Source organism: Salvia splendens, chromosome 14, assembly GCF_004379255.2.
Source record: "Salvia splendens isolate huo1 chromosome 14, SspV2, whole genome shotgun sequence".
Taxonomy (NCBI): Eukaryota; Viridiplantae; Streptophyta; class Magnoliopsida; order Lamiales; family Lamiaceae; genus Salvia; species Salvia splendens.
The window spans coordinates 27,124,563-27,150,983 of record NC_056045.1 but is presented as its reverse complement, the minus strand read 5'-3'; the positions used below and the strand labels follow the sequence as shown (position 1 = coordinate 27,150,983).

At 38.9% G+C, this 26,421-nt stretch overlaps 5 protein-coding genes and 2 non-coding genes across 13 annotated transcripts; 4 read left to right on the top strand and 3 right to left on the bottom strand.

The window, feature by feature from the left end:
- Window positions 1–1,500: 1,500 nt before the first annotated feature.
- Window positions 1,501–3,434, bottom strand: LOC121763765 (mitochondrial pyruvate carrier 1). Its single transcript, XM_042159843.1, has 5 exons — window positions 3,278–3,434; window positions 2,233–2,349; window positions 2,096–2,150; window positions 1,863–1,998; window positions 1,501–1,758 (listed from the first exon to the last, which is right to left on the bottom strand). Exons 2-5 carry the CDS (start codon window positions 2,323–2,325, stop codon window positions 1,719–1,721), a joined length of 324 nt encoding a protein of 107 aa, XP_042015777.1. The 5' UTR covers window positions 2,326–2,349; window positions 3,278–3,434; the 3' UTR covers window positions 1,501–1,718.
- A 1,551-nt stretch (window positions 3,435–4,985) lies between these two features.
- LOC121766194 lies at window positions 4,986–5,103 on the top strand. The gene has a single exon (XR_006042930.1). It is a non-coding gene; the product is annotated as a U5 spliceosomal RNA (small nuclear RNA).
- Window positions 5,104–5,769: 666 nt separating this feature from the next.
- Window positions 5,770–5,886, top strand: LOC121766198. Its single transcript, XR_006042934.1, has one exon. It is a non-coding gene; the product is annotated as a U5 spliceosomal RNA (small nuclear RNA).
- Window positions 5,887–6,740: 854 nt separating this feature from the next.
- LOC121766035 (adenylate kinase 4) lies at window positions 6,741–9,747 on the bottom strand. Its single transcript, XM_042162362.1, has 6 exons — window positions 9,522–9,747; window positions 8,656–8,801; window positions 8,445–8,564; window positions 8,200–8,367; window positions 7,884–7,973; window positions 6,741–7,143 (listed from the first exon to the last, which is right to left on the bottom strand). Exons 1-6 carry the CDS (start codon window positions 9,634–9,636, stop codon window positions 7,042–7,044), a joined length of 741 nt encoding a protein of 246 aa, XP_042018296.1. The 5' UTR covers window positions 9,637–9,747; the 3' UTR covers window positions 6,741–7,041.
- Window positions 9,748–11,378: 1,631 nt separating this feature from the next.
- Window positions 11,379–15,959, top strand: LOC121764627. Of its 5 annotated transcripts, XR_006042577.1 has the most exons (6): window positions 11,379–11,505; window positions 11,595–11,676; window positions 11,830–12,365; window positions 12,467–12,693; window positions 14,869–15,147; window positions 15,221–15,959. XR_006042577.1 is itself a non-coding variant. In XM_042160644.1 (3 exons), the coding sequence occupies exons 2-3, from the start codon at window positions 11,835–11,837 to the stop codon at window positions 12,581–12,583; spliced, it is 648 nt and encodes a 215-aa protein (XP_042016578.1). In that variant the 5' UTR covers window positions 11,379–11,505; window positions 11,595–11,834; the 3' UTR covers window positions 12,584–12,792. The 5 variants fall into 5 exon arrangements, 1 of the variants encoding a protein (XP_042016578.1); XR_006042575.1 differs by having other exon boundaries at window positions 11,595–12,365; XR_006042578.1 differs by lacking the exons at window positions 14,869–15,147; window positions 15,221–15,959 and adding an exon at window positions 13,403–14,644 and having other exon boundaries at window positions 11,595–12,365.
- Window positions 15,960–16,111: 152 nt separating this feature from the next.
- LOC121763712 lies at window positions 16,112–17,960 on the bottom strand. Of its 3 annotated transcripts, none has more exons than XM_042159773.1 (3): window positions 17,877–17,960; window positions 17,061–17,412; window positions 16,112–16,936 (listed from the first exon to the last, which is right to left on the bottom strand). In XM_042159773.1, exons 2-3 carry the CDS (start codon window positions 17,316–17,318, stop codon window positions 16,295–16,297), a joined length of 900 nt encoding a protein of 299 aa, XP_042015707.1. In that variant the 5' UTR covers window positions 17,319–17,412; window positions 17,877–17,960; the 3' UTR covers window positions 16,112–16,294. The 3 variants fall into 3 exon arrangements, with proteins under 3 accessions (XP_042015707.1, XP_042015708.1, XP_042015706.1); XM_042159774.1 differs by having other exon boundaries at window positions 17,904–17,960; XM_042159772.1 differs by having other exon boundaries at window positions 17,515–17,953.
- A 4,987-nt stretch (window positions 17,961–22,947) lies between these two features.
- Window positions 22,948–26,223, top strand: LOC121765738 (probable inactive leucine-rich repeat receptor-like protein kinase At3g03770). Its single transcript, XM_042161949.1, has 7 exons — window positions 22,948–24,508; window positions 24,580–24,713; window positions 24,870–25,113; window positions 25,199–25,410; window positions 25,502–25,527; window positions 25,621–25,732; window positions 25,824–26,223. Exons 1-7 carry the CDS (start codon window positions 23,224–23,226, stop codon window positions 26,055–26,057), a joined length of 2,247 nt encoding a protein of 748 aa, XP_042017883.1. The 5' UTR covers window positions 22,948–23,223; the 3' UTR covers window positions 26,058–26,223.
- The last annotated feature ends 198 nt before the right edge of the window (window positions 26,224–26,421 follow it).

Sequence of the window (26,421 nt, the reverse complement as noted above, 5' to 3'; positions counted from 1 at the left end):
TTTATTTTTTTTAAGTAAAACTTTATCCTTTCTCATACTTTACTCTCTCTTTATTTTCTTTTTTACTTTTTTTTAACCTCTAACACATTGATTTCTTAAATTCCGTATAAAAAAGAAATACCCTAACTATATTGAAACGGAGAGATTCATAGGAGTTGTCAACTGCTACAGAAATGAAGGAAAACAACAATATGGAGAAAGATATGATTATTGATTACATGGGATACAAATTATAAATAGTGAATCATGTCGTCTTCTTCTAATGGCAAGTCAACTATTCTATGTAACGTGATATGTTACAAATTATTTGAGATAGAATTCAAATATAGAAAAATGAAAATAAATTATTCAAGATCAATTTTATAATAAAGCAATGTGTCAAAATAATTATAATAGTATCAAATCTATTCAAGTGACCATTGATAGAAAAAAATAGGCTAGGTAGATATTCATAGGATACAACTCACAAGTGATATATTTTTTTCACATTTTTAACGTGTGGCCGGAAAATGGGATAAGTACCTTGCTCTCATCAAAACCCATCTTTTTAATAGTAATTATTAAAATATAATACGTTACTAATCAATATTTTATTACCGCAATCTGAATCTTGAAAATATGGAGTATAGTTTAATTATAGCACAACCAACCCTGATAAATAATTACTGATTAATTATAATCAGAAGTCACAATCAAAGATAATCGACTAACAACCAATAAAGGTAAAACTCATAGTAGTAAACTAAAATACGTCAAACTGAAATCGAACAAAAAAAAACACTAGACAAAGACACACAAAAAGCTGAGATAAAGTTTTTCACGTCCTCACCAAGACAAAAAGACAAATGATGGTTTAATTTAATTGATACCAAATTGTTGTTTTATAATTATTCTATGCTCTCATCTATACCTAGTGTCTACAATTATTTTGTTTAGTTAGTTGTATTAAAATGGTAGAATGGCTTATTCTAGTAAGAGCTTCTAAATATGATGGAGTAGGAGGATCCTACTTGTATTAGGTGGTCTCAATTTTAAGTTGTGAATTTATGAGCTTCAATTTAGTCTTATCTTCACAGTATCAAACTTAATTTCACATCTTCACTTCAGGCAACTTAATTACAAGGAGAAAGTTCACATCATGAAATTTAATTAGTAAGAAGTTTTTATCTCAATCAGTAATTCAAGCTTAATTTAGTATTTTCTTCGATGCTTTCGCACCATGGAACTTAATAATGAAACTTGACTTGTTAGATGTTTCAATCTCAATCGATAAATCAGGATTTGAGTCACTATAGTCACGACATAAATGAAGAATCGAATCGAATCAAATCAATCAATATATATCTTTTTTTTTTGCTAGACCAAGGGTATTAACCGGCAAACTCAATGACTATTCTCCGTGCTGAGTTATAAGCACTTTGGACGTTGGGAAAATTGATCCAACGAGTCAATTCATGCAATGCCTTTACGAAAAACTTAGACCTAAAGGATAGGTAAGAATTAAGAAGGACGAGCAATTCAACAACACTGTAAAAATCAAAACATCTTCACATAAGTAGAAATCTAAGCTTGATTTGGTAAAGTAGAGGGAGTTTTGAGGAAGAATAAAAACAAACTTGAATGATATACAAGCCTTTTGTTCTCCATTTCCGTTGTTGCGGGCGGAAGGTAAGCTGCGATTTCAGCTCTAGCAAGAACACAAAGCACTACCATTCTATTCACTGCGGCGAGGCCTCGGCTTTCTTCTCTCCCAAGTACCTAGCCACGAAGACGAACATCAGTCCCACTGTTAGTTCACAATATATGATCAGACACGCATGTTTCTCAAGACATATAGCTAGGAGCCTCGGGTCAGAGCTTACCCTTGACCCTTGGCCCAGCGGGAGAGTTGATAGAGTTGCACGGTCTCATTTGAAGCATGGCAGGCAAGTAACAGATAGTTGCGCGGCTGAACCATCCAAGCAAACCTCATGAACAAAGCAGAATACACGCACATTGCTGCATCATTAAACATAGAAAGAATGAAGTAGAAACAAATTCGTTAGGATATATTTTAAGATAAAAACCAAGCTGTGAAATCCAACTCCAACCAAACCTCCAGTCATGTTGCCAGAAATCATTTCCGGAGGTTTTTGCATGTCTACTAGTCCCTGCATAGTGAAACGGATCGAAACAATTGAGCATGAAATGCAAATTACATTCAATAATTTTGATCCAGGTGAAGGATCTTACAGCAATGACGAAGCCCCAGTTAGCAACAGGGCCCCAAAAGTGGGTTGTTTTTGGACCAACGGGACTGTTCAAGAATGCTTTGAACGAAGCCATGGAAGAATCGGCAACTCAAGACCCCTGAATTTTTCATAATACAGATTCAGGCCTAACTTAGTGAGACACTGAGCATTGAAAGAGCAGATTACAAGAAAACAGAAAACAAAACAAAAGGTGGCATGGCAAAAGGATACTATCAAGGACTAAAATTTCATCCGAGAAGCAAGCAATCGTGGCATGTGGTTTTGAAGATGTAACACTAAGAGTTGCAAAAGGCCAAACAGCCTCACTTATGGTGAGATAAACTTTGAATGCACAGACAAATTTGTATAAGTTAGACGCCGTGATTTTGTCCATCATCTGATAGCAAAAATAATGGCATATAGCCAGTTGACCACAAACAACTTGTAATGCGAGGTAACAGATTCTCCATGTCAGTCATCATTCAATCTCAGTTTACACTGAAAGCAGGAAAGCCTCATGAAACTCAAAAATTAAATTCTAAACATTGCAATTTGAATTGATTTATAACAGGCAGCATATCAGGATTTTTTGGGAAAGATCACAACTTCAAAGTTTTGGAACTAATACTAGTTACAAATTATCCACATATATTGAATAGAAGAACAAACTCCGAGCTCTGTAACCACAAAAACAGGGGTAGGTAATTAAGCATAAATGAGCTCGGATAGAGAAGAGAGGAAAAACCCTTATACATATGAGAATACAATCCCCCAAGCAAAACAAACAATTCAACAGAAAAATTGAAGGTGTATATACTGTAAAAAGAGATTTATAATGTACTTTAACATTTTTATTTTCATGGTTCTCTTACTAACCTAGAAATCTCCCATCGGAAAATGGCCTATAAACATTAATTCACGAAATTTCAGTATGTAAATGAGATAGAAGAAAAGACGATTTGATCCAATGATAAATCAAGATCCATAAGAATAAGACCCATATGAAATACACAAAATTAAATTAATGGGTAAGCAGAAGCTCCCACCTTTATAAAAGATTTCTGGGTGAATGAATTGTATCACGGAGAGGGATGAGAAAAATTCGTCGTTCGCTGCTGGAGTCGAAATTTTGCAGAAAAAGGCTGTTGCCCAAAAATAAGAAATCGTTCTTCACGAAAATAAGGAGTAGTAAATAAATTAAGTGGAAAGCTTAATATCTGAGGCCCAATTTTCATTTATAATATACCACTACTAGTATTTATCTTTTTTAGTTTTAATAAGATAGTGATACTATAAATTCTCAAAAGAAACATCAATTCACCCCAAAAATTCTAAACTCAAAAGATACAGATACAGTACTAGTATTAAATGAAACTCAACATCAAGTTACACAAACACAAGTTGTATCAACACATTTTGCTGACATTTGAACTAAGTCAAAATAGCCAATTCTCTTTTGACATTTGAAGTGGTGTTGTTATTGCCAAGTAGACAAGAGTTTACTAATAAAGAATCCACAAGCAATGCTCATAGATGCTGAGAATATGTGTGTTGTTCATTTAGTTTGTGCAGCTTCTCCACAATGCCCCAGCTCCTGCTCTTGTTAGGCCTTATGTACTTACGCCCGGTGCCCTGCATCGCCTGCCCATGTTACCCCGTGTGAGGGCACAAACACATCGTTGCTGAGACACAATGTAGTCTATGGCTGCAAGTATGGAGGACCGGTTGAGGTTGGAGTGAGGCTCTCTTCATCGTGCCAACGTATCCTTTGTTGCTACGTTTGGGAACTCATCCACAAGAGGCTGCAGTGCGCGCCTGCCTCCAAACGGCTCCTCTCCTGCTATTTATACGCGACCATTCCTAGTTTCCCCTAAGGACTTCTCAAATCTACATAGAGTAGTAGTTTGAAGTCAAGTGTTTTTCCTTTCTTTGATCAAAACAATGAATCAATCAATCACACATTTGCTACCTCTTGTGCACTGAGAGGTCAGAGCAAGGTTTAGACCTCCGTTCCTTGGCTATGATGCCTGATGGTGTCGTATTCGCCTCCCAATCCGGTGATGCTTCAGCCTGTCCTCACCCACACATCCTTAGATAGATGCACACCAATGTAACTATGTAAGTCCCTTCAATCTTCTTCTTGCAATCTGATTCCATTACTTGTTGAACACGAGAGGCGAATCTGAGCATGCTGAACGCTACCTAAAACCGGAGCCTCTGGAGATTAATGTACTACCAGAAAACCATCTTCATTCAGCTGCATTCATCAGAATCAATCAGTAAAGATAAAGCCTAAAGATGTTATTCCAAGTTTATTAATAGTACTTGGTGAAGAAATCTTGATGGAATCCACTTGGTGAAATATGAAATGGAATTTGATTTTCAATCCATTGCTTGGAAACAAGATGAGTTGAAGGGAGTGATGATAAAACATCAACATCAGCTTGCAAACTTTTCTAAAATGTTCCAAGTCTGGAAACTCACTGCAAAAAATCAATCTTCAACACAAGAAATGCATCGAAATCCCACTAAGAAGAAGATGTTGAATGCTGATGGATTGAAGGCGAATCATGAGGTGTTGAAGCTGATATCGCCATGGGAAGTCTGTGATTCATGAATGGGGCGATGAACTTTGAAGGGAGTGATTTGGTTTGAACTTTGAAGAGTGAAATATCCCACATCGGAAGCGACACACAAAAGCGTAGCCAAGCGCTACTATAAAATAAGGAGGCGAATACTTCTATAAAATCATGCAGCCGCGCGTTGAGCACATAGCGAACTATTCTTTCGCCTTTTACTAAAGAATACCGTGTGCTCGTCGCCTATAAGCGGCATACGCCATTTTTTGGAGGGGTGTTTCTGAAAAGGAATTCCCCAGCTATACTAGTATAAATTTTATTCTTATAGTTATTTTTGTTATTTTGTTTACATATGAAACTGCTTAATGTTGTAAATTAAAATTTGCAAATTAAAATTTGCAAATTAAAATTTTAGTAATTTGTGCTGTAGTTATGGTTTTTATAAATTAATAATACAAAAAATTATATTTATGGCAGTGTATAAAAAATTATACTTTACCTAAGAAGGGCAAAGTATTATTAGCTCAAAACACAAGAAAACTAGCTCACAATGAAAAACTCAAAACAAGAATGCTTCCGGAAACTTCAGCTTCACGTCGCTTATGTTCTGAATTCTTTGCATCGATTTGCTTGGGTAGCTTGCAGTTCTGGAAACTGTCGTAGATCTTTTTGCACAACATTATCTTGCTGCTTCCAATTCCAACAGATTGAGTGAGGATATGATGCTTCGACGCCTAAACTCCAGCAGAAAACTTTTAATAACTCAACGAAGTTAGGAAACTCTTAACAAAAACAACTCAAAAACAATCTTAAACTGTTTTGCCATTATCCTTGGACCTTCCTTCTTCAGTATAAACAACTACTATTTAGAGTTGAAATATCCCACATCGACAGCTAGATACAGGAATACCAAACTGCCACTATAAAATAAGGAGGCGAATATCCTAACACAATCACGCAGCCGCGCGTTGAGCACATAGCGAACTATTCTTTCGCCTTTTACTAAAGAATACCGTGTGCTCGTCGCTTATAAGCGGCATACGCCTTTTTTTGGAGGGGTGTTTCTGAAAAGGAATCCCCAGCAATACTAGTTTAAATTTTACTCTTATCTTGTTTTATTTTAAATTTTTCTTCTTATTTTATTTATTTTTATTTTATTCCATTTTTGGGCGTTGTTTCTGAAAGGAACCCCTTAGCAATACTTGTTTAAACTTTAACCTTCTTGTTATTTAACGTAAGTTATTGTTATAGTTTTGTTTAGTTTATGCTTGTAACAAATTTACTACAAGGAATTACAGTTCTGCCCCAAAAATGATTCTCGAAAAGCTAAAAGGTTTTTTTCTTCTTATTATTCCTACAATGCTGTCGACATTTTGAATTTAAATTTCCTTTCCTATTCTCATATAAAAACCTCTATCATCATCATAGTGAAATAGTTATAGAAAAAGATTTTTTTCAAACTTGAAATTCAGAACACACATGCTTTATGAGGATTCCATTCTCAAACTGGGTTGGTTAAGAATTAGTAATATACAGTATGTTGTCTTCTCATAAAAGCCGTATCAAATCAAATTAGCTTGTATTCTCTTCATCCCGTAATAGGAGTCCATAGTTGACTCGAGACAAATTTTAAGAGGAGTCCATAGTTGACTCGAGACAAATTTTAAGAAATGAAAAAAAAATGGTTGAAGCAAACTCTTATAGCAAGACATCAAAATAGCAAAAATGAACTGTTATTGCGAGAGTCCATAGTTGACTCGAGACAAATTTTAAGAGGAGTCCATAGTTGACTCGAGACAAATTTTAAGAAATGAAAAAAAAATGGTTGAAGCAAACTCTTATAGCAAGACATCAAAATAGCAAAAATGAACTGTTATTGCGAGACGGAGTATTATAGGTGCTGGTTATCATAAACGAAAAGCCATTAGACTTCAAACAACGAAATTTTTATAAGAAAGTCAAGTGGAAATGATGTGCAAGATGTATGCAGAGAGGAGTCATTACCAAGATAACTGTATTTTAGCCTCTTATACAGAGTGTACTGAAACAATTTCGTATCTCGTATAGGAAAATCTAAACCTAATGCCGACTAGTGCTTTCACTCAGCAGAACACATAGTATAGTACAGGAACCGATAAGTCACAGTGACATATCCGAACAAAAATGACCAGAAACTGCACGCATCAAATGCTTATTGAGGGTAGACTAAAACTTGAGTCTTCAATCACAAGTCACGACGACAGTACCTTCTTCACCTCTGTTGTTACCTCTGGTGGAGGTTTCTCTGCCGGAAGGTTAGCAACGACGCCCTTCTTGCTATAGTAGTCAATAACCTGTGCAGTCGAAAACCAGTGGATCAGAGGAATTTGAGACCAAGGAGCCAAAGTGAAATGCCAGCACCATTACAAGCTAAAAGAAACAGGGTAGGGTAATATGCAGAAAGCAAAATGTCCGCGGCAATAGCAGTCATTCACTTAGCCTTGGGACATATCTTGTATGCTGTAACAAGCAGTATATGATGATCTCTGACTAGGATTACCAAACAGCAGATGTTAGTTAAACAATTGGCAATGCTCAACTATCAACTTTTTTTTCTTCTTTTTTTAGTTTATTTTTCTTTCCTAGTAAATGTAATCACAAAATCGTCTATTTTGACACAATATCCTGTCTATAATACAGTACAGAATATGACATACTCTGACCAAAACAAGAACCTAATGTTAGTATGTTATACGATTTTTCATAGACTAATAGTCACAAGAATGTTTTGGGCTTATCTGTTAAGCAAAGTTGGATAAGTTATAAGTACACCATTTCCTCAAAACGGGACAGTAAGAATAATATGAAGACAACCACACAAAATTCAAGTCCCTCGTCATCTTAGAAGCATGCGGCCCAAGTAGAGAATAAATACAGCATTTGGGGAGGAGCATAGAAAACATGAACAAGCAAAAGACCATGAAATTAACTTCAATCAGGTTAGAGAAAGCATATCTAACACTATTTACACAGCAATTGCAACTTGGTTGAAAACAGATGCAGAACAATAGAAATATGAGGGAAGGAAACATACTGGCTCAGTCTGCTTATGGAAAGCTTCCAGCCTCGACTTGAGAACAGCAGCTGTATCATCTTTCCGTTGAACTAGAGGCTCCCCAGATACCTTCAAACATGATGAGACAGAATCAGCTCCTAAGAAGGAAAGTTTACAGCATAAAATAGCCAGAAATACGATGGATTAAGACCAGAAATACTTCTTTAACACATACAGTAATAAACTATTTTGACATGTTATGATGTTACCCACATCAAGAAAAGCATATCAATAGTACATAATAACATTGATGGTATCATTTTCAATGTCAGAAAGAGATGAGGTCGCTAATTACATCATCAACACCAGGCACTTTTGGAGGTGCAAACTTCAAGTGGTAAGTACGACCACTAGAAGGATGAATCCAGCGACCAGTAATTCTCTCCTCCAGGACAGCATCATCAATCGCAAAGTTAAGGACTTTGTCAACCTTGACTCCACGTTTATCAAGCATCTCATCAAGCTGGATATAAGAAAAACACGTCATTAGGTCATGATTGTTGCATGCAAAGTGAAAAAGAGGCATTACAAGTAGTTTACCTTTTGTGCTTGGACAACTGTCCTAGGAAATCCATCAAGAATAAAACCTTTTTGACAAGATGGCTTCTTCAGCGCATCATCTATTATCCCAACAACCAAATCATCAGAAACAAGTTCTCCCTGAAAAATCACAAGAAGGCACTTTCAGTTAAAAGTTCTAAAGTCTTTTTCAGGAGGCAGAATAACATGTCATGGAGAGAGACGAGAGTTCCTTTTCCATGGCCTCTTTGGCCTTAACCCCAAGGGGTGTCTTGGCAGCAACAGCTGCTCTAAGCATATCACCAGTGGCCAGATGGCACAAGCAATATTCATCCTTGATTATTGGTGACTGGGTACCTTTTCCCGATCCCGGTGGACCTGAAAATCAATGTGAAGGATACAAAGCATCAGAACAATCATTAAATAGAACATATGTAGAATGGCACATAGTGGTGTGACTACTGCTTGAATGAGCCATTAAGGAAAGTAAATGCTTTTTTTACTTTGATTCACTGTCAAGAAATCAGGTAACCGAGATCCATAAATGCAGATACGCCATGAGATCCTTTGAAATTGCCTTGACTGATCTTGGCAAATATTTTACTCAAGTTTGAAAATGACCTAATTATTATTATTATTATCATCCATGCAATCCTACTGGAGTCTGACTATGCATAATTTCTAATCATTATATCTACCAGCATCTCTTGGAGTGCACATAATCCAAAACAAACAAAATTCAATTACATCAACTACCCATTTTCAATTTTTTCCCCAACTATGATATTTCAATATCCTATTAAATGGACCAAAAGTCCATATCATGGGCACTGATTTACCCCCGAGAAACAAAGAAATTACAATATAAGTGTACAACAATTGCCAAGAGGAAACTATGCTTATTCGTTTGAGCTAACAATATCAGTAAGACTTTAAAGGTTATGAACATAATAAAGATTCTGGAACTTTCTCAGGCATATGCTTTCAGGCGCTAGTCAAGAGCCAATTTTAATCTATCCAAAACGCACCCACCAAAACCCTAAACGCGTAATTAGGCAAAACAGAAATGCAAAGAGCGAGAATTATGAGAAAAGGCACCGATGAGGATGAGGCGTTTGTCGGGTTTGGTGGCGCATTTCATTCGGCGGAGGAGCTCCGACATGAGATCGACGGAAGGCACATCCTCAAGATCCGCCGCTGCCGCTGCCGCCATTGTTGTTTGTCTCTCTCTGTATTCAACCGACTGAGGTAGTTGGTGGGTGAGGAAATGTTAGGAGAGCTGCAATTTGGGAGTTGAGAATTCGGACCTTTCAATACTTCAAACTCAAGCATAGCGATGACCCACTGCCGTTTTTTTTAAGCATTTATTTTTAATTATTATTATTATTATTATTTTGTTTTTTTTCTTCTTAATTTCACATTTATTTATTAACTCAATCTTATTGCACAACACATAATCAAAACACTAAAAGTCATTTTTTATTGCAGCAACTAAAGTCATTTTTATATTATTTTAAATATTTTTTTATAAAATGAACTAAAAATGACTCATGTAATAGACTATAATATTGCGTTAGATATATATCACGATCTTTAGGGCGTGTTCAGTTTCTAGGATATACCAAGAATTAAGCCCAATACTGAGTATCTGGTGTTCAGTCTTTTATTAAATCCTTGAAAGCCCTAGATATAGGTTGGGCCCGCGCTGTTACTATGGGAAATGGGCCAAAATGAAATCTTGACGATGAGGTGTTTTTGGAACTGGGCGTGCTAGTCAAACCCAGAATTGGGGCAAGATTACCTTTTTGCCCTAGTCATTTTCATTTCTCCTCGTTCTCATTTCCCCTAGGCATGCACAAACCGAACCGAACCGAACCGCTGGTTCACAAACAGGAACCGGCGCGGTGGTTCTCAACCGGCAGACGGTTCGGCGGTTCATGCGGATCGGTTCAGGTTCAAGAATTTCAGGAACTGAACCGGTGGTTCAAAACCGACGGTTCGCCGGTTCGAACCGGCAGTTCAAATAATATTTTAAAAATATATATTTATTATTTATAAAAATCAATTTTTATATTTAAAAATTAATTTTCACAAATAAATAAATACATGAATAAATAATAGCCCATATTTATTTGTTGGGCCTATGAATTCTAAGAACCATTCTTGGTTGTTTATATTTTATAGACACATCCTTGAATATTTTGTGTTTCACTTTTAATGTGGAACAAATATGTTGAAGTATTTTCTCTTATAACTACATGTTTATATCATTGATTCATCTTTTTCTAATGTGGGATACAAAACTTTCTTTTTTCTTCTACTTTTCTTCATTTTTTGTATAATATATATAAACAAAATTATTATTTGAATATATTCTTGATTGATAAAAATAAATAATTATTGAGAAATATGATATGTTTATAAAAAAAATAATTATTTGTATAATAGTTATCGTTAGATTTATACAATTTGTATTATAATTATTCTTTTTATGTTTTATAATAGTATTTATTAGTTAACATATACATAAATTTAAACATAAGCAAATCGATAATGATAAAGAACTAATGAATAATAGTTCATGTAATAATATTTGTTAATAATAGAAGATAGAGTACTAATATAGACAAAGAATGATGGGAGATCTATCATATAGTTATAAATAATTACTTTCATCCCACATTGAAAGAAATAGTAACACATCTAAGAATGTGTAACTATAAAAGAGAATAATCCAATACACTCTCTTCCAAATTAAAGCCTCAAATCCAACTTTAAGTATTGACATTTTAAAAAACAAGGTTTCACTTAAATCAATTCTGCTCCACACCGTGGTTTTTAAATATGCATTGAAGCTTGAGCCAAGAAATGGAGTTAAATTGACTAATGTACCCTTTGAATTCTCGAAAACATAAAAAGAGCGGTATCCCCAAATTCTGATATTACATCCTCTCGCTGAAATATCGGGCGAATCCTAGTTCCCCAATTTGAATCGATGTTTAAATTCTGGGACTGCAGAAATTCTCCACACTCATAAGTCGTGCCATTGTCGATCGATTGAAGAAAGTCATATTCCTCGCCGGTGAGTCTAATTTCGGTCGCATTGATTATTCAATTCAGTACTGAGATAGCATTTTGAACTCTCTGCGTTGTGTGTAATGAAATCGGCAGGTTGGATTGGGGTTGTTGTAGCAGCCAGCCATTGCCAGGTCGGCAAACAATAATATTGTCTTCAGTTTGCTCTCAGCCACTGGTGAGTTTCTTTTGAGTGTTTAGTACAACTGTTTGTTATTTTTTTTATATGATTCTGGTTTGCGCCGCCCTTGGTTAATATGTTTCTCTAAGACACCTTGACTTATGATGAGGTCAATTAACTATACATAATCCGCTTAATCCGGTTGTGTAGTCAAGATGACAACCATTACTACAAATTATATGCATCTATGCATGTTGTTGGAGGACATTATGATCATATATCGCATTGAAACCACTGCCATTCTACATCAATACATGTCTGCTGGTTCTACCCGGCAAAGGCTTCGGGTTCTGGACCGTGCATGGTGGCACAACGTACTCAGGAAGATCCCATTACAGATGAAGAACTTGGATCGCCTGGTACACTGGACTAACGTGGCTTGTGTTGCCAATTTGCGAATGGACCGTAACACATTTGCTAGACTGTGTCGTATACTTTCTGGTCGTGGTGGTCTCAAAATAGGTAAATGCCCAGGGATAGAAGAACAGATTGCTATATTTCTGTCCATACTCGCCCATCATAAGAAAAACCGGGTTGTTAGCAAAAACTTTTGGCGGTCGGGGGGAACTGTATCGCGTTGTGTACATAACGTCCTAGCTGTTGTTCTTAGCCTCCATTCTATACTCCTTTCGAAGCCGACCCCAGTGCCAGATGACTGCACCGATCATAGATGGAGATGGTTCAAGGTAAAATCGTCCCTTTGTTGTTACTAATATCAAATGTTTCGGTATCACGAGTTCCCTATATTTTGTCACTGTCATTTATATTATTTTTGTAATTATTGTAGGGATGTCTAGGTGCCCCTGACGGAACCTACATTAATGTTTTGGTTAGCAACGGGGACAAACGTATGTATAGGACCAGGAAGGGGGCAAATAGCAACAAACACGCTTGCTGCCTATGACCGTAACATGCAGTTCATTTATGTGCTCCCTGGGTGGGAGGGGTCGACAGGTGATTCTTGTGTACTAAGGGACGCGGTATCCCGTGACGGTGGGCTGAAAGTGTCACAAGGTACACTCTATGTCTTTTTTGGTTATATATATGAACCATCAACCGTGATTTGCTTAGTCAATTGGAGACCAATATAATACATACTCGCAATTGGATACTTCATTACAGGGTGTTACTATCTGTGCGATAGTGCTTATACAAATAATAGTGGATTTCTAACTCCCTAAAAGGGGGGGTTAGGTATCATTTGAAAGAATGGGGTCCAGGCACGGAGATGCCACAGAACCCGAAAGAAATTTTCAATATGCGTCACACAAAGGCTAGGAATGTTATCGAACGACATTTGGAGTACTAAAAATGCGTTGGGGAATTATGCGGAGTGCATCGTTTTATCCCATAAAAATGCAAATTTGTCTGATCATGGCATGTTTCCTACTCCACAACGTTATTAGGCGTGAAATGGAAATCGATCCCTCTGAGATTGAACTAGATGGAACTGATACGACAATTGAGGAAGAGAACATTGGAATAAACTATGTTGATTGCGTGGAGCCGTCAACAGATTGGACTAACTTGGGAGATAACATATCATTAGACATGTGGAACAACTTCTAGGCAAAAGAATCTGTTTATGGCTACATTCCATTACGTTTCCGTTTGTTGTATTGCACGGATTATTAAATGACTCCTGTTTGTTTTGATCATCTGTTGCCATAGATGTTTTTGTTTTGAAACTCTTTGTTGATCTGTAAATTATTCTCCATTTTAGATTATTTGTGCATCTTGTTTCAACACTATGCCTCGCTAAGAAGAAACTCCGGAATGCGTATGTGGTAGCGGTAGAATGCTGTTAAAGCGTGCAGGTGAGTCAGCTCTGAATGCCGATCGGTATGATTTGAAGTGTCTAGTCAATGGGAAGCATGCCAAATCTTTCAAATGGTTTGATGAGGTGGCTGATGGAGTTGTAACTAGCTCAACCGTTCAAGCTGATCGCATACAACTCGACAGACCAGTGAAACTACCAGAGTCGACTGACTCTTCAATGAAGGAAGCCACTTGCGCAACCGTTCAAACTGATCGCATGCAACTCGACAGACCAGTGAAACTAGCAGAGTCGACTGATTCTTCAATGAAGGAAGCCACTTGCGCATCTTGCGCCACCGGTCTTGAGGTGGTTAACATCAAGACCAATGTTCTTATTGTGTTTACTGGGTTGTTGTTGGTCTTATTTGGCTTTCTGATGGGGAAGCTTGCATAAACTACATGAAGGTCAACGTAGCGTCATTTTGTATCCAAGCCCCCTAGCTCAAGTGGTTGAGGAGGGTGGCAAGGATACTGCACCATCCAGGAGGTCTTGAGTTCAAATCCTGGATGGCGCAACTTGGGATTAATTTCCCCTGTGGGCCTTTACAAGGCTGGTTGCCTTGGGGCTTGGCAAGCTGATGGGCCTGGAACCCGTCTCGGGTGGCGGCTGTTCAAGGGCGTAGACCCGTCTCGGGTGGCGCCGTCTCAGATGGCGACTGTTCACGGGCATAGACCTGCCGGAGGTGCCCGGCTGGTTGGCGGCCTGTCTACGAACCACAAGGGGCTGGTTGGCGGCCTGTCTACGAACCATGAGGGGCTGGGGAAGGGTTGGTTAGCTTGCCGAATGTATCTCGAACTCCTAAATATGTATGTCCGGAGGAAAAAAAAACGTAGCGTCATTTTGTAAATCGTAACCCGGGGCTTTGCAAATGAACCCTAACCAATATATTTGTACGCAACGATGTTTGTTTTCTTTTGACAATGGCATTAGAACCATCGCTGTTTAGGAGAGATTAAGGCACAAACTTTGCAGTTAAGCTTAGGTTCCAAGTAATGTGTATTAAAATACTATGCTCAATGAAATGCCTTCCTGCAATATCTCCCACCATCATTTATTGGATTGATAATTACAAATCTGCTCATGTAAGGGGGTTAGTTTGTCTTCAATTGGGGAATGCAACTTATTGCCTAACAAATTGTAAACCGTGCATAGGCTGTTATGCGACGAAATTACCATCGTTTGAGGAGCCTGACAATGCAATGATGCTCATGGTTAGATATATGTCAATCACAATTAATCCCACTCATTCTATTTATACCATCTCTAAGTTGTGTTTACCACACACTCACTAATCCCCATCTTACACCTCGTACCCAACCATGAGTATCTCACCACAAGAGACTTTCTTATACAAAACTCTATGGTCTCAGTCATGTGATCGATTACTCGTGGAGTGCCTTATCAGCCTCAAGACAGAGACACAATGGGATAAGCACTTTTTCCCTTCATGGTTTCTCCACGCCGCTGCGGATAAGATAAGGAACGAGGCGGTTGTGATCTTTAAAGAAGTCGACCTCAAGGCCAGGGTCGAGGAGCTGCATAAACGGTACACAACGTTCATGGCTGTCCTACGCATAAGTGGTGCATGATGGAGTATGGAGACGAAGTCAGTTCTCGCACCAGATGAGTCTTGGGATAAGATCTTGAAGGTATGTTGTTGGTAAATTCTGTTAGATGTTGTCGTTAATACGCACGTTATGAACTTATCATTTTATTATGCAGGTTAACAGCTTTGCGGGAGCCTACTTCTACAAAGAAGAGCCTATATATGCGAGCCTCGCGTGTTTGTTCGGGATGGATGATGTGAAGGTGGAAGGAGAGGCGAGCGTTGTTGTCATATCTAACACCACCGAGGAACTCCCTGCAGACGATATAACCACCACCAAACTCGTTGACAATGAGGACGAAGTGAACGCCCCAAACGTATTCCCCGGTCCAAGGGTACGTAGGAAGTTGTTTGACGATCTGTGGATCCCAATGATCAAGAGTCAATGAACCACCCAGGGATCTATGTCATTGACGTTGATCGGGATGGGCAGGTGCGAACTAGTGCTGAGAAGGATAGAATCTTGCCCAAACCAGCACCACTCTCCAATCATCTTGTCGGTCCGTCGAACTCAAAGTCCCCCCTTGGAAGCTCCTGTGGTTCGAACTCTCCTATTGGGTGGTGGACGCATAATTTTAAAAAGCCATAAGCAGACATCTATGTAGGGTTAGGAAGTCCGTATATAAAGCACATAAGCAAGTATATGCAGTTTTCTCAACCCTAGCTATGGAGACTTCCCTTTTTGTTGCACCATATCTATGTGTTATTTGAAGTCTAGTATTTTGTAATTTGTGTGCAGGTGGTGACCCGGTTGCAATGTTAGATGTTGTTACTTCTTTATGATGTAACTCCCATATAATCGTTTTGTATAAATCGTATGGTAATCCACCTTATGTTCTGCCTTTGTGGGGTTAACACAGCTCATGAATATTGGTTACATATTACTTCCACATTGATTGACAGATGCACCTGGTTCCACCAGGATATATGTACTTCAAACACCATGTTCCATAAACAAAGTCCAATCCATGTTTCAATGTCTAAACCTTATAAAAAACAGAGGGAGATTTAGATGGATAAACGTCTAACTTATATAAGCATTTGTCCAGTAGTAGGAACATAATTTAGCCACTGCTTACCCACAAAACGGAGCTCCAGGTCTTTGCAGTTTTCTGGTTGCTAATCAAAGCAATAGCTAAGTACAGACACAGTTCACCATCGCCCAAAATACTACACAAAATATGCATAGCCTAGTAGCTATATATAACATAAGCTAAAACAACCATAACCCATTCAAACAACACCACGCTCGTACTGAATAAGGCATAGGAGATACCCAAGTCTTGCATTGGCGGCATGCCATTAAACACTTCCAGTCGTTGAGGTTTGTCCCCCAAAATATTGCACAGATCATAAGTTTGATCAAGTGTACGCCTGTCGACAGTTCCTAGCTTTGCAAACACCTCTTCTCTTGCCTTGGCCATATCGAACTCATGCCCTATCCGGTTGGAAATCTTATCTAACCTGGTGTTTGTTTCGGCGTGGAGATTGCCAAGAAACTCCATTAGATCGCTATCGCGTGACATTTTCTTGCGTTTCTTTGGGCTGGTTCTGTCAGTGGATGTTTGTTTGCCAAGGTTCCCGGAGCTAGTGTCGTGGAAGTCATGGTCAGCCATAGGAGTGTTTGGGTTGGAGATAAAATCTTCGAAGGATGGATGATAATCGTTTTCATTGCATTCACTCTCAACCGACATTTGTGCCCGCAAGCGAACTGCGGCAGCGTCAATGTTTTCAACTCCACCCCCATAGGCGCGATCTTTCCCAAAGATAAACTTCCAAGTTTCCCACAGTGTCCATGATTTTGTGCGCATAAACTTCGTGTCCTTGTCTGCCTGTACACACACCGAAGCCAGGAGTTACACAACGAAGTTAGGAGAAGCTCGCTCAACCGTTCAAGTTATGTTTGATTAACGAAGTACCAGTATGTAAGATAATGGAATGAAACTTGTTCAATACCTTAACAATTTGATCCCACTGATCATCACTGCAGTCAATTTTATATTCACCATCGTTATTGAAACCAACCCCGCTGCGAGACAGAATGTTTCTTAACAGACCATAACTTTTTTTCCACGCGGAGATCTTTGAATTTCTATGAGGAGTGCCTTTCAAGTCCGTGTTGGGGAACTCGGCACGAAGACTATCCTCGATCTTAGTTAGGTACCCCGCTCTGAAACCGTTGTCCAATTTCCTGCCCCTTGCCACGAGTTCCATCAACTTGCCGCCAGTATTCTCTCCTCCCTAGCAACCCACATCCGGCGAGTTCGGTCTCCCTTGCAAAACTTGCGACGGGGAGATTCATCAACATCTGCAAAAAAATCCACCAGATTCGACTCCATTTAGTGCAGGGCAATCGATCGCTCATCCCAAATATAGATTTCTAACCGAAAATCAGAAAACAAAAACATACAGTCAGATCCGAGGCTGGTAGACCGACCTCCCCACGGACGTGTCCCGTCATTACAGATACATATTACAAGGTGAACAAATAAGCCTTTCGTGCACAAATTCAGACCAAGCGTCGATTTAAGTAATGTAACGAACAACTAATCTACCACAAATCCCAAACACTCAAACTTCGCAAGAGCTATAAGAAGCAATTTAACTTTGTCTCATTGCAAGATTGAAACCAAATACTACACTATACAGATTTCCCTAAACACATGCCCAACTATTACAAATCGCCCGGTTGAAGCACAGAACAATATTTTAGGTAAAAAACTTCAATAACAGTACACAGAATGGAATTCGAGGTTAATCACAAAAACATACGGTCAATTCAGATGGTCACACATTTACCCAGTTGTTGTGCAGATTGCATTGTTGAATCGATGAGTGTGGTTTCTGCGATGCAAGGCGCCTCTTTTATTTCGTCCCAAATGCAATCAACCTACTAGTATTTGCCGCTCAATATTTTTGATTTGGCGGGACGTCTAGTCAAACAAATTTGAGTCGGGGGCATTATGGTCTCACTACCCATGTGAGAATAAATTAATAAATTCACGCAGACCATTTCTTGATCCATTTCGAAATAAATGAACGCCCCAAACCTTCATTAATTATCATAATTGAACAGTGTGATTAGATTTTATTCTCAAAAACCCATATCTAGGAACTTAAACACGCCCTAAATATCATATTAATGAACTTTGAGAAGAATTAATGCCTATTAGTTCTTAAATATATTAATTAATTTTTTCTATGATTAATTAGCTTGAAATCTCTTACTGATAAAGCAAAAGGTTACTGAAAGTTCAAAATAAAGATCTTTAGTGAGCCCATTTTTTCATGAAATTGTAGGTTGTTGTGAGGGTAAGGGAGGTTTTTTAACCATAACCAATGTTGCAATTACAAAAGAAATTAATAAATAAATGATTTGTTTAGTGTAATCGATTTGTTACCCCTAACATTGCCTATTGGAAAATGTACATGGTTTTGGTCAACCTATATTTATAACAACTCTGACTTTTTATTACTCCCTCCATCCCATAATAATTGTCACGGTTTTTCATTTCGGCCTGTCTTACAATAATTGTCACACTTCATTTTTATCATAAATGGTAAATATGTCTTACATTTCACTAATTCATTTTACTCATATTTTATTATAAAATCAACATAAAAAATGGATCTTATATTCCACTAGCTTTTTCTACTAACTTTTCTTTACCATTTCTTAAAGCTCGTGCTCACAATAAGAGTGACAATTATTGGGGGATGCATATAGTATTGTTTTTTCTAATGCATTTGTTAACTAGATAAATTAGACCATAGTAGATTTAATTTAACTTTTAAGACAGGCTTCTTAGTCACGTTATAAATCAATTGGTAGTATTTTAATTTGAATAATATAAGTATCTTGAACTCTTTTGAAACTCTCATTTACACTATATTTATGGGCTTGTAAAAACAAGCTATTCTTGTAGGCTTTTGGCTATCGTCGTTTTTTGATTTGGGCTTTTCATCTCAATTTTTGGACCAATATATTACTTGACGGATGATTCTGTACGAAGATAGTACCATTTTGTAACTATAGCCTCCATTTGAATAAACAATATTTCCATCTTTCCCCTAAAAATAAAAATTTAGAAACGATAATATTAATTGGTATAATATAAGAGATATAAGAAAAGTAATTAAAATATTATAAGTGGAGAATGAAGCTCACCACTTAAAAGGAGAAACAAATTTGAGGTTGGATTATTAGAAATAGAAGAAACAAACTTTTTGTTGGTATATATATATATATATATATCTGTTTTGTGTATAGGGTATTTAATTGAAATGACAAACAGCAATTGTTCAAGACTTTTATGCCACGAGATTGCAAGTAGTTGAAAATTCTCACCAATGTTTGCTGTATACAGGGTTTTGAATTGAGAATGTGCTTGAAACATTACTTGAGAATTCATGAGGAACTAAATAGCTAATCTCTTTGGTACTGGGCCAAATTTTTGAACTCATCTAGCCTGCACATTATTTATGGTGCATAATTTTTCGGGTCGGGTTGGGCCCATCCAATATTGATAATTTTAAGCTCGTAGATCCAATTTTCATTTGTAATCAAAAAAATAAAGAGAACAATAAAAGGTAAAATTGAGGAATTAATTCAAATAATTCCTTACTGTAAAGTGAAGATATAAAATGAAATTCAATTATTTGAGTAGGACGTATATGGGTCACTCTCGTTCTCATAATTTGTCGTATGAGACAGGCATGTAGATTTGAATTGTGATTGTACGTTTTGCATTACTACATAAATTCATGCATTCAATAATTTTGAGTAGTAGATATCCTGAACCCCCTCAATTTGGAGATATTATTTGAATATTTTAGTAGTGTGTGCCACTATATTCTTTATAGATGACATAACGTATGCGGTGAAAAAATAATAAACCGACTTAGCTTCAATTGTAGCAATAACATCTGACACAGACTCATTATAGATTTTGTTCTAAATGATTTTCTTGGATTGATCTTGAGAGTTGAAAGATATTCATAGACTAAATATAATTCAAATTCTAAAATTGGGTGGGAAAAATCTTATAGTAACCATTTGACTTATTAGAGCATCCGCAATGGGCGGACGATGGCACGCCCGATGGCGCGCATCGTTCGCGCCATCCATCGTCCGCACCCATTGCGGGTGCGTGCCATAGGGCGCGGACGATAGTCGCGCCCTATACTTCGGTCGCGGAGGATAGCGTGGACGATGGCCATCGGCCGCGCCATCGTCCGCCCCATTGTGGAGGTCGCGGACGATCGACGCGGACGATGGCACGCGGTTTTGATTTTCTATTTAAATCTCGTTTCTCATTCAGTTGTGCATACGAACATATCGACTATCTCTTTACATATTCTCTCTCTACATCCAACCAACATGAATCTCGGCGACAACATCAATAGTTCTAGTTCGTCTGAATCCGGTGGTTCGCTTGACGAAGCATTAGATGCAGCCGTTGAAGAGGCCATGGCGGCATGCTATGCGCAAATGCAGCGTGAGAAGGAGGCGGCGGCCGCGGCTGAGCAAGTCCATTGGCCTATTCGACATAGGTCGTATGTCCGACGCGACCACCAGGAAGCTCACAGACGTCTGGTTGAAGACTATTTTGCCGATCAACCGCGATGGGGCCGGTTTAGAATGTCGATGTACCTTTTTCTCAGCATTGTTCGTACATTGTCTTCACGTGATGAATACTTCACGTTTCGGGGAGGACGGCATCGGGAAACCCGGCCTTACACCATTGCAAAAGTGCACGACTGCTATTCGTCAGTTGGCATACGACACTACGGCGGACCTTTTTGACGAGTACCTCCACTGTGGGGAGACTACAGGCCGCGAGTGTCCGAAGAGCTTTTGTCGGGGGATAGTAGAGGCCTATGGCGACACATATTTGCACAAGCCGACGGCCACTGATTGCCAGGGTATGATGCAGATGGACGAGAGGGCGCACGGGTTTCCCGGGATGCTCGGGAGCATCGACTGTATGCACTGGGAGTGGAAGAATTGTCCGACGGCGTGGAGAGGCCAATTCACAAGTGGATACAAGGGCAGCCACCCGACGATGATCCTCAAAGCCATCGCTGACCATCGGCTCTGGATTTGGCATGCTTACTTCGGCATAGCCGGGTCGAACAACGACATCAACGTCCTCAACTCGTCCACCCTCTTCACCGACCAATGTAACGGCAACGGCCCGGCCATCGAGTTCACTGCCAACAGACTCCAATACCATATGGGGTACTACTTGGCCGATGACATCTATCCACGGTGGCCAGTTTTCCTAAAGACGGTCAGCTGCCCAATTGGTGAGAAGGGGGTTTTATTTGCGCAAAAGCAAGAGGCGGCGCGGAAGGATGTCGAGCGGGCATTTGGGGTGCTCCAATCACGGTGGGCAATTGTGAAAGTGTCGGCTCGTTTTTGGTACAAGGAAGTCATCGCCGATGTCATATATGCGTGCATAATCATGCACAACATGATAATCGAGAGTGAAGGCGGAAGCATCACCGACTGGAATGAAAACGACCGTGCATCTAGCTCTTCCGGCACATCGACCGACACACCCGATAGAGGGTTACCGTTAGGCTTCGAAGAGGTTCTATCTAGACAGGCCTCAATGCGCAACCAACAGGAGCATGCGCAGCTCATGAGCGACATGATTGAAGAAGTGTGGGCTCGTAACCGCCGTCGCTGAGTTTGCATTTTTTTTTAATTCGCATTGTAATGTATTAATTTTTATTAAATGAAATTCAGTTTTTGAAATTCGTATTTTAATGTATTATTTTTTTTAAAATTCGTATGAATTTTGTAAATATTAAAAAAATGATGACGTGGCGCGCCTAAGGGCACCCCACTGCAGGTCGGGAGGTAGAAGGATAAAACTGCTGACGTGGCGCGCCTTAGGGCGCCCCATTGCTAATGCCGTTAGAAGACTGACATAACAAATCGTTACGCTCAATATGTTTTATCTTTCTCTAATGGCTTTGTCAGTTTACGTAATACTCTATGTTCTATTATCAAATTTCTAATGGCACCGACAAATTTAACATAGAGATGATGATGATTGTGACACATCATCCAGCTCTCATTTGAAAATAAGTATAATGATTTTGTGCTAAAGTAAAATAATAATAGTACTACTATGGATTAGAAACTTGTCTCATTGGTGGCAAGTTGCAACAAACATCACAATAAATGCAAAATTTAATTGTATGGGAAATTAGTCACATAAACTAATCTTCTAATCCTTTCATTCATACCTTTTCAAGGTATGCTAGCTGTATGCATCAAACATTCCACGAATATATATCTTCATATATAAAGACTATCCCAACTTAGCAATAATAGTTACCTTTCCAGTGCTCACATTTATCCTGCCTCAAAAAATGTTCATCCATAATTAATGGTCTTGCATTTTCATTTTGTACGATTTATAAAATTAGTCTTTTTTTATTTTTAATGTGTTTTCCTCTTTAATAAAATGAATCTCAATTTTCATTAATAAATACTCGAAATCGTTTTTTCACTTAATCTCTCTCATAATTTATCAATTTTTTTTATTAAACTCCACATAATTCACTACTAAAACATTGCAATAATTTTTTTTGAATCTTACATGCCACTTTACTGGTTGCTCTGAAATCAAATTTGAATTCTTTTTTTGCATGGCATCTTTCTAAAAGGCTAAAGCAAAATATAATCCCAAGAAAAAAGCTAAGGTCAAAAAAATATAACATAAAGACTTTTTTTTCACAAAAAATAAAATATAAAAAGAAGTCAATATGATAGAGAATCTAATAAAAGCACACAAACAATAAATCCTCACTGTAAGCATTGACTTCACAGTCGCAACAATAAATTTCATCAACCTCCACCTTCTTAATTAATCACTGAAAATTCCTCTCCATTATTGGCTTCCAGCCTTCAACCAATTTTCAAGAACAAGATAAAAAAACGTGCCTCAACAAATACTACACACCTCAATTCAAAATTCGTGCATCATTTTTTTACTTCATTTTTTGGTGGATTTTGTAGGAACCAGGAGTTTTTTTATCACCCTTTTCTTGCAAGTCCATTTGCTACTTTCTGCTGTATTTCTGCATCCTCTATGTTTTTGTCATGAAACTGTCATTTTCTAGATTCATTCTGTCACTCTGTTTATCATGGAGTTTCTTGATTTGGGAGACACACCAGTTCCAATCCTCTCAAACACAGGTTCTTCAACAGCTGAGAAAGCAGTTAGAGTATCCAAAACAGTTAGATCATTGGCTATCTCCCGGCATTGATCTCTGCTTCGCCTCCACTCCACAAGTGAACATCTCTTGCCAAAACAGCGTCGTCGTTGAGATCAAAATCTACGGTGATACGAAGACAAGGCCGCCTAGCTTCGATGGATTCCCATCTCCTCCCCAGACACTGTCTGGGAACTTCTCCATGGACTCACTCGTGGCAACTTTGTCGAGATTGAACAGCTTGAGAGCTCTCACCCTCGTGTCGTTGGGCCTCTGGGGTCCCATCCCGGCCATGATTTATAGGCTGGATTCTCTCGAATCGTTGGACTTGAGTTGGAACTTCCTGTATGGATCTGTTCCTGTGTCTTTTCCGAGAATTGCCACTCTTCGAGTGCTCAACCTCGAAGGGAACTTCTTGAATGGCACATTCCCTGATTGGATCGGTCCGTTTTTATTGACTGATATCAATCTGTCCAACAATGTGATCTCTGGGAAGGTGATGGATCTGAGTGGTTTATCGAGCTTGCATTCGTTGGATTTGAGCAACAACAAGCTGGATTCTGGCCTTCCTAGTCTGCCAAGTGGCATAGCCGCGGTTGTGCTGAGCAACAACTCTTTCTCGGGTGGAATTCCTAAGCAGTATGGAAAGTTGAGTCAGCTTCAGCAGCTTGACCTCTCTTTCAATGCTCTAACTGAGGTGGCTGGTATACAGGGGCCCGTTTCGTTGCCTAATATGGTTTCGCTGAACTTGGAGTCGAACATGCTGGATGGGATTCTTCCACCGCGTTTGAGTTGTGGGAGCAAGCTTCAGCTGGTTGATATGTCCAATAATAGACTGAGAGGCGCGCTGCCGCCTTGTTTGAGCTCTGTTGTGAAAAATAGAACCGTACGGTTCAGTTGGAACTGCTTGGCGACTGATCCGAAGCATCAACAGCATTCTGAAACATACTGCGCAGCTATTCTCCAAGAGAAGGTGAAACATAGAGGGAATGAAAGTGTGGGAGTGGTGATAGGTGTCATTGGTGTAGTTGTGGTGCTTCTAGCCGTTGTTTTTCTTGTGTTGTGTCGTAAGTATTGCACTCATGGGACGTCCGAGCAGCACTTGCTGCAGAATGCGGTTCATGATAATATATCTGTCACTGGATACAATGCAGAGTTTCCGACAAGCGCTAGTATGTTCCCAACCCAATTCAACTGTTCGAACCTCATGAGACTTTCTAAAGCATTGCATTTTACTCCACAGGGTATATTTCCGTCTCGGGCAAGTTAGGCGTGCAAGACTCACCAGCTCATCGTCCGTTTTCTCTAGACGAGTTGAAGGCTTCTACCAACAACTTTGAGAGTTCTGCGTTGATGGGCAAAGGGTCGACCGGAAAGGTACAAACGCCTCTTGTATTGATGATCATTTTACGTGTATATAAAAAGGCCACTTGTTTTGCTTAGTTTCCTCTTGTGAATACATGATTGATCGAACACTATTTGATACGAAATGTCCCAAATGTTGCAAGTTTTTATATCTTGTTTTGTACTCAGATGTACAAAGGAAGGCTGGACAATGGCACACTGGTAGCCATACGTTGCCTGGTAGTGTCGAAAAAGTACACAATCCGGAATCTCAAACTAAGGCTCGATTTGCTGGCTAAGCTCAGGCATCCTAATCTTGTCTGCTTCTTGGGACACTGCATCGAGAGTGAAGGAAAAGAAGTGTCTGGTGCCAACAATGTCTACCTCATCTATGAATATGTACAGAATGGCAACTATCGAGCTCATCTATCTGGTGAGGATCGCCCGGAAATATCTTTTTAGCAACTTCTTTCAGAAAACAGAACTAATATTACACCTCCTTTGCATTGCGGTCTCAGAAACGAATCCAGAGAAGGTGCTCATATGGTCGGATAGGCTGGTTGTATTGATTGGCATTGCCAAGGCTGTCCATTTTCTGCATACTGGAGTTATTCCCGGCTTTTACAGCAACCGGTTGAAGGCCAACAACATCTTGTTAGACGAGCATAGGATTGGAAAACTGAGTGATTACGGATTGTCTGTTGTAGCTCAAGATATTGACAATGACAAGGTTTGACACTCACTCTATGTATTAGTTGGTTGAAGATATTGCAATCCACTGTTACCACTCACTGTTTCATCTTTTGATCCTTTTTCTATAGGAGAAAGAAGGAGCACTAAGAACATGGTAAGATCGCGTCTCCATCATAAATCCATCAATCGTTGTTGTTTTTCGCCCTTATGTGGTTGCATTGGTTTTGACTCGAAACTGTGCTTGCAGGCAGACGAAGAGCCTGGAGGATGATATTTATAGCTTTGGCATCATACTACTGGAGTCACTTGTTGGGCCGTCCGTTCGTTCAAGAAACGAGTCGTTTCTACTCAATGAAATGGTAAAGTATATTCCTGAATGGCTTAGAATTGGAGCATATCTACAGATAACTGAGTTTAGCACTCTGAATAACTGTTTTGTGCAATTTATAGGCTTATCTTGGCAATCCTGACAGGCAGAGGCGAGTAGTTGATCCGACCGTGCTGGCATCTTGCTCGCAGGAGTCACTTTCCATTGCCATAACCTTGACGAGCAACTGCATTTCCCCCGAGTCATCAACTCGCCCGTCTTTTGAGGATATTCTCTGGAACTTGCAGTACGCGGCTCAAGTTCAGGCGACGCCCAACGTTGATCCCGCATCAGTGAAAGCACTGATGTCTCCATAACTTAAAATTCTCCTCTGTATCTTGATTGGTAGTATATGCATTCATTTGTGGATGTTAATATCTGTTAAGTTTTGATCAGTACAAGATGGCTTTTACACCTTTGTTAACTGTAAATCATGTTTGGCTGTTACTATACTTGGTTTGATATGAGTAGCTCAATTTATTATATCCCCTCCCAATTCCCATTTCTCGACTCACGTCATGTCTGGTTAGCACGCTATTGTTTGTACACGACGAACGTGTCTGGTTCCTAAAAAAGAAGAGAGTTATAAAAAAGGCAAACAGTTATGGAAGTTATTCTGTGAAAATAACCATTGTATAATCACAATATATTCAAATAATCAGATAATCAAATATTATAAGG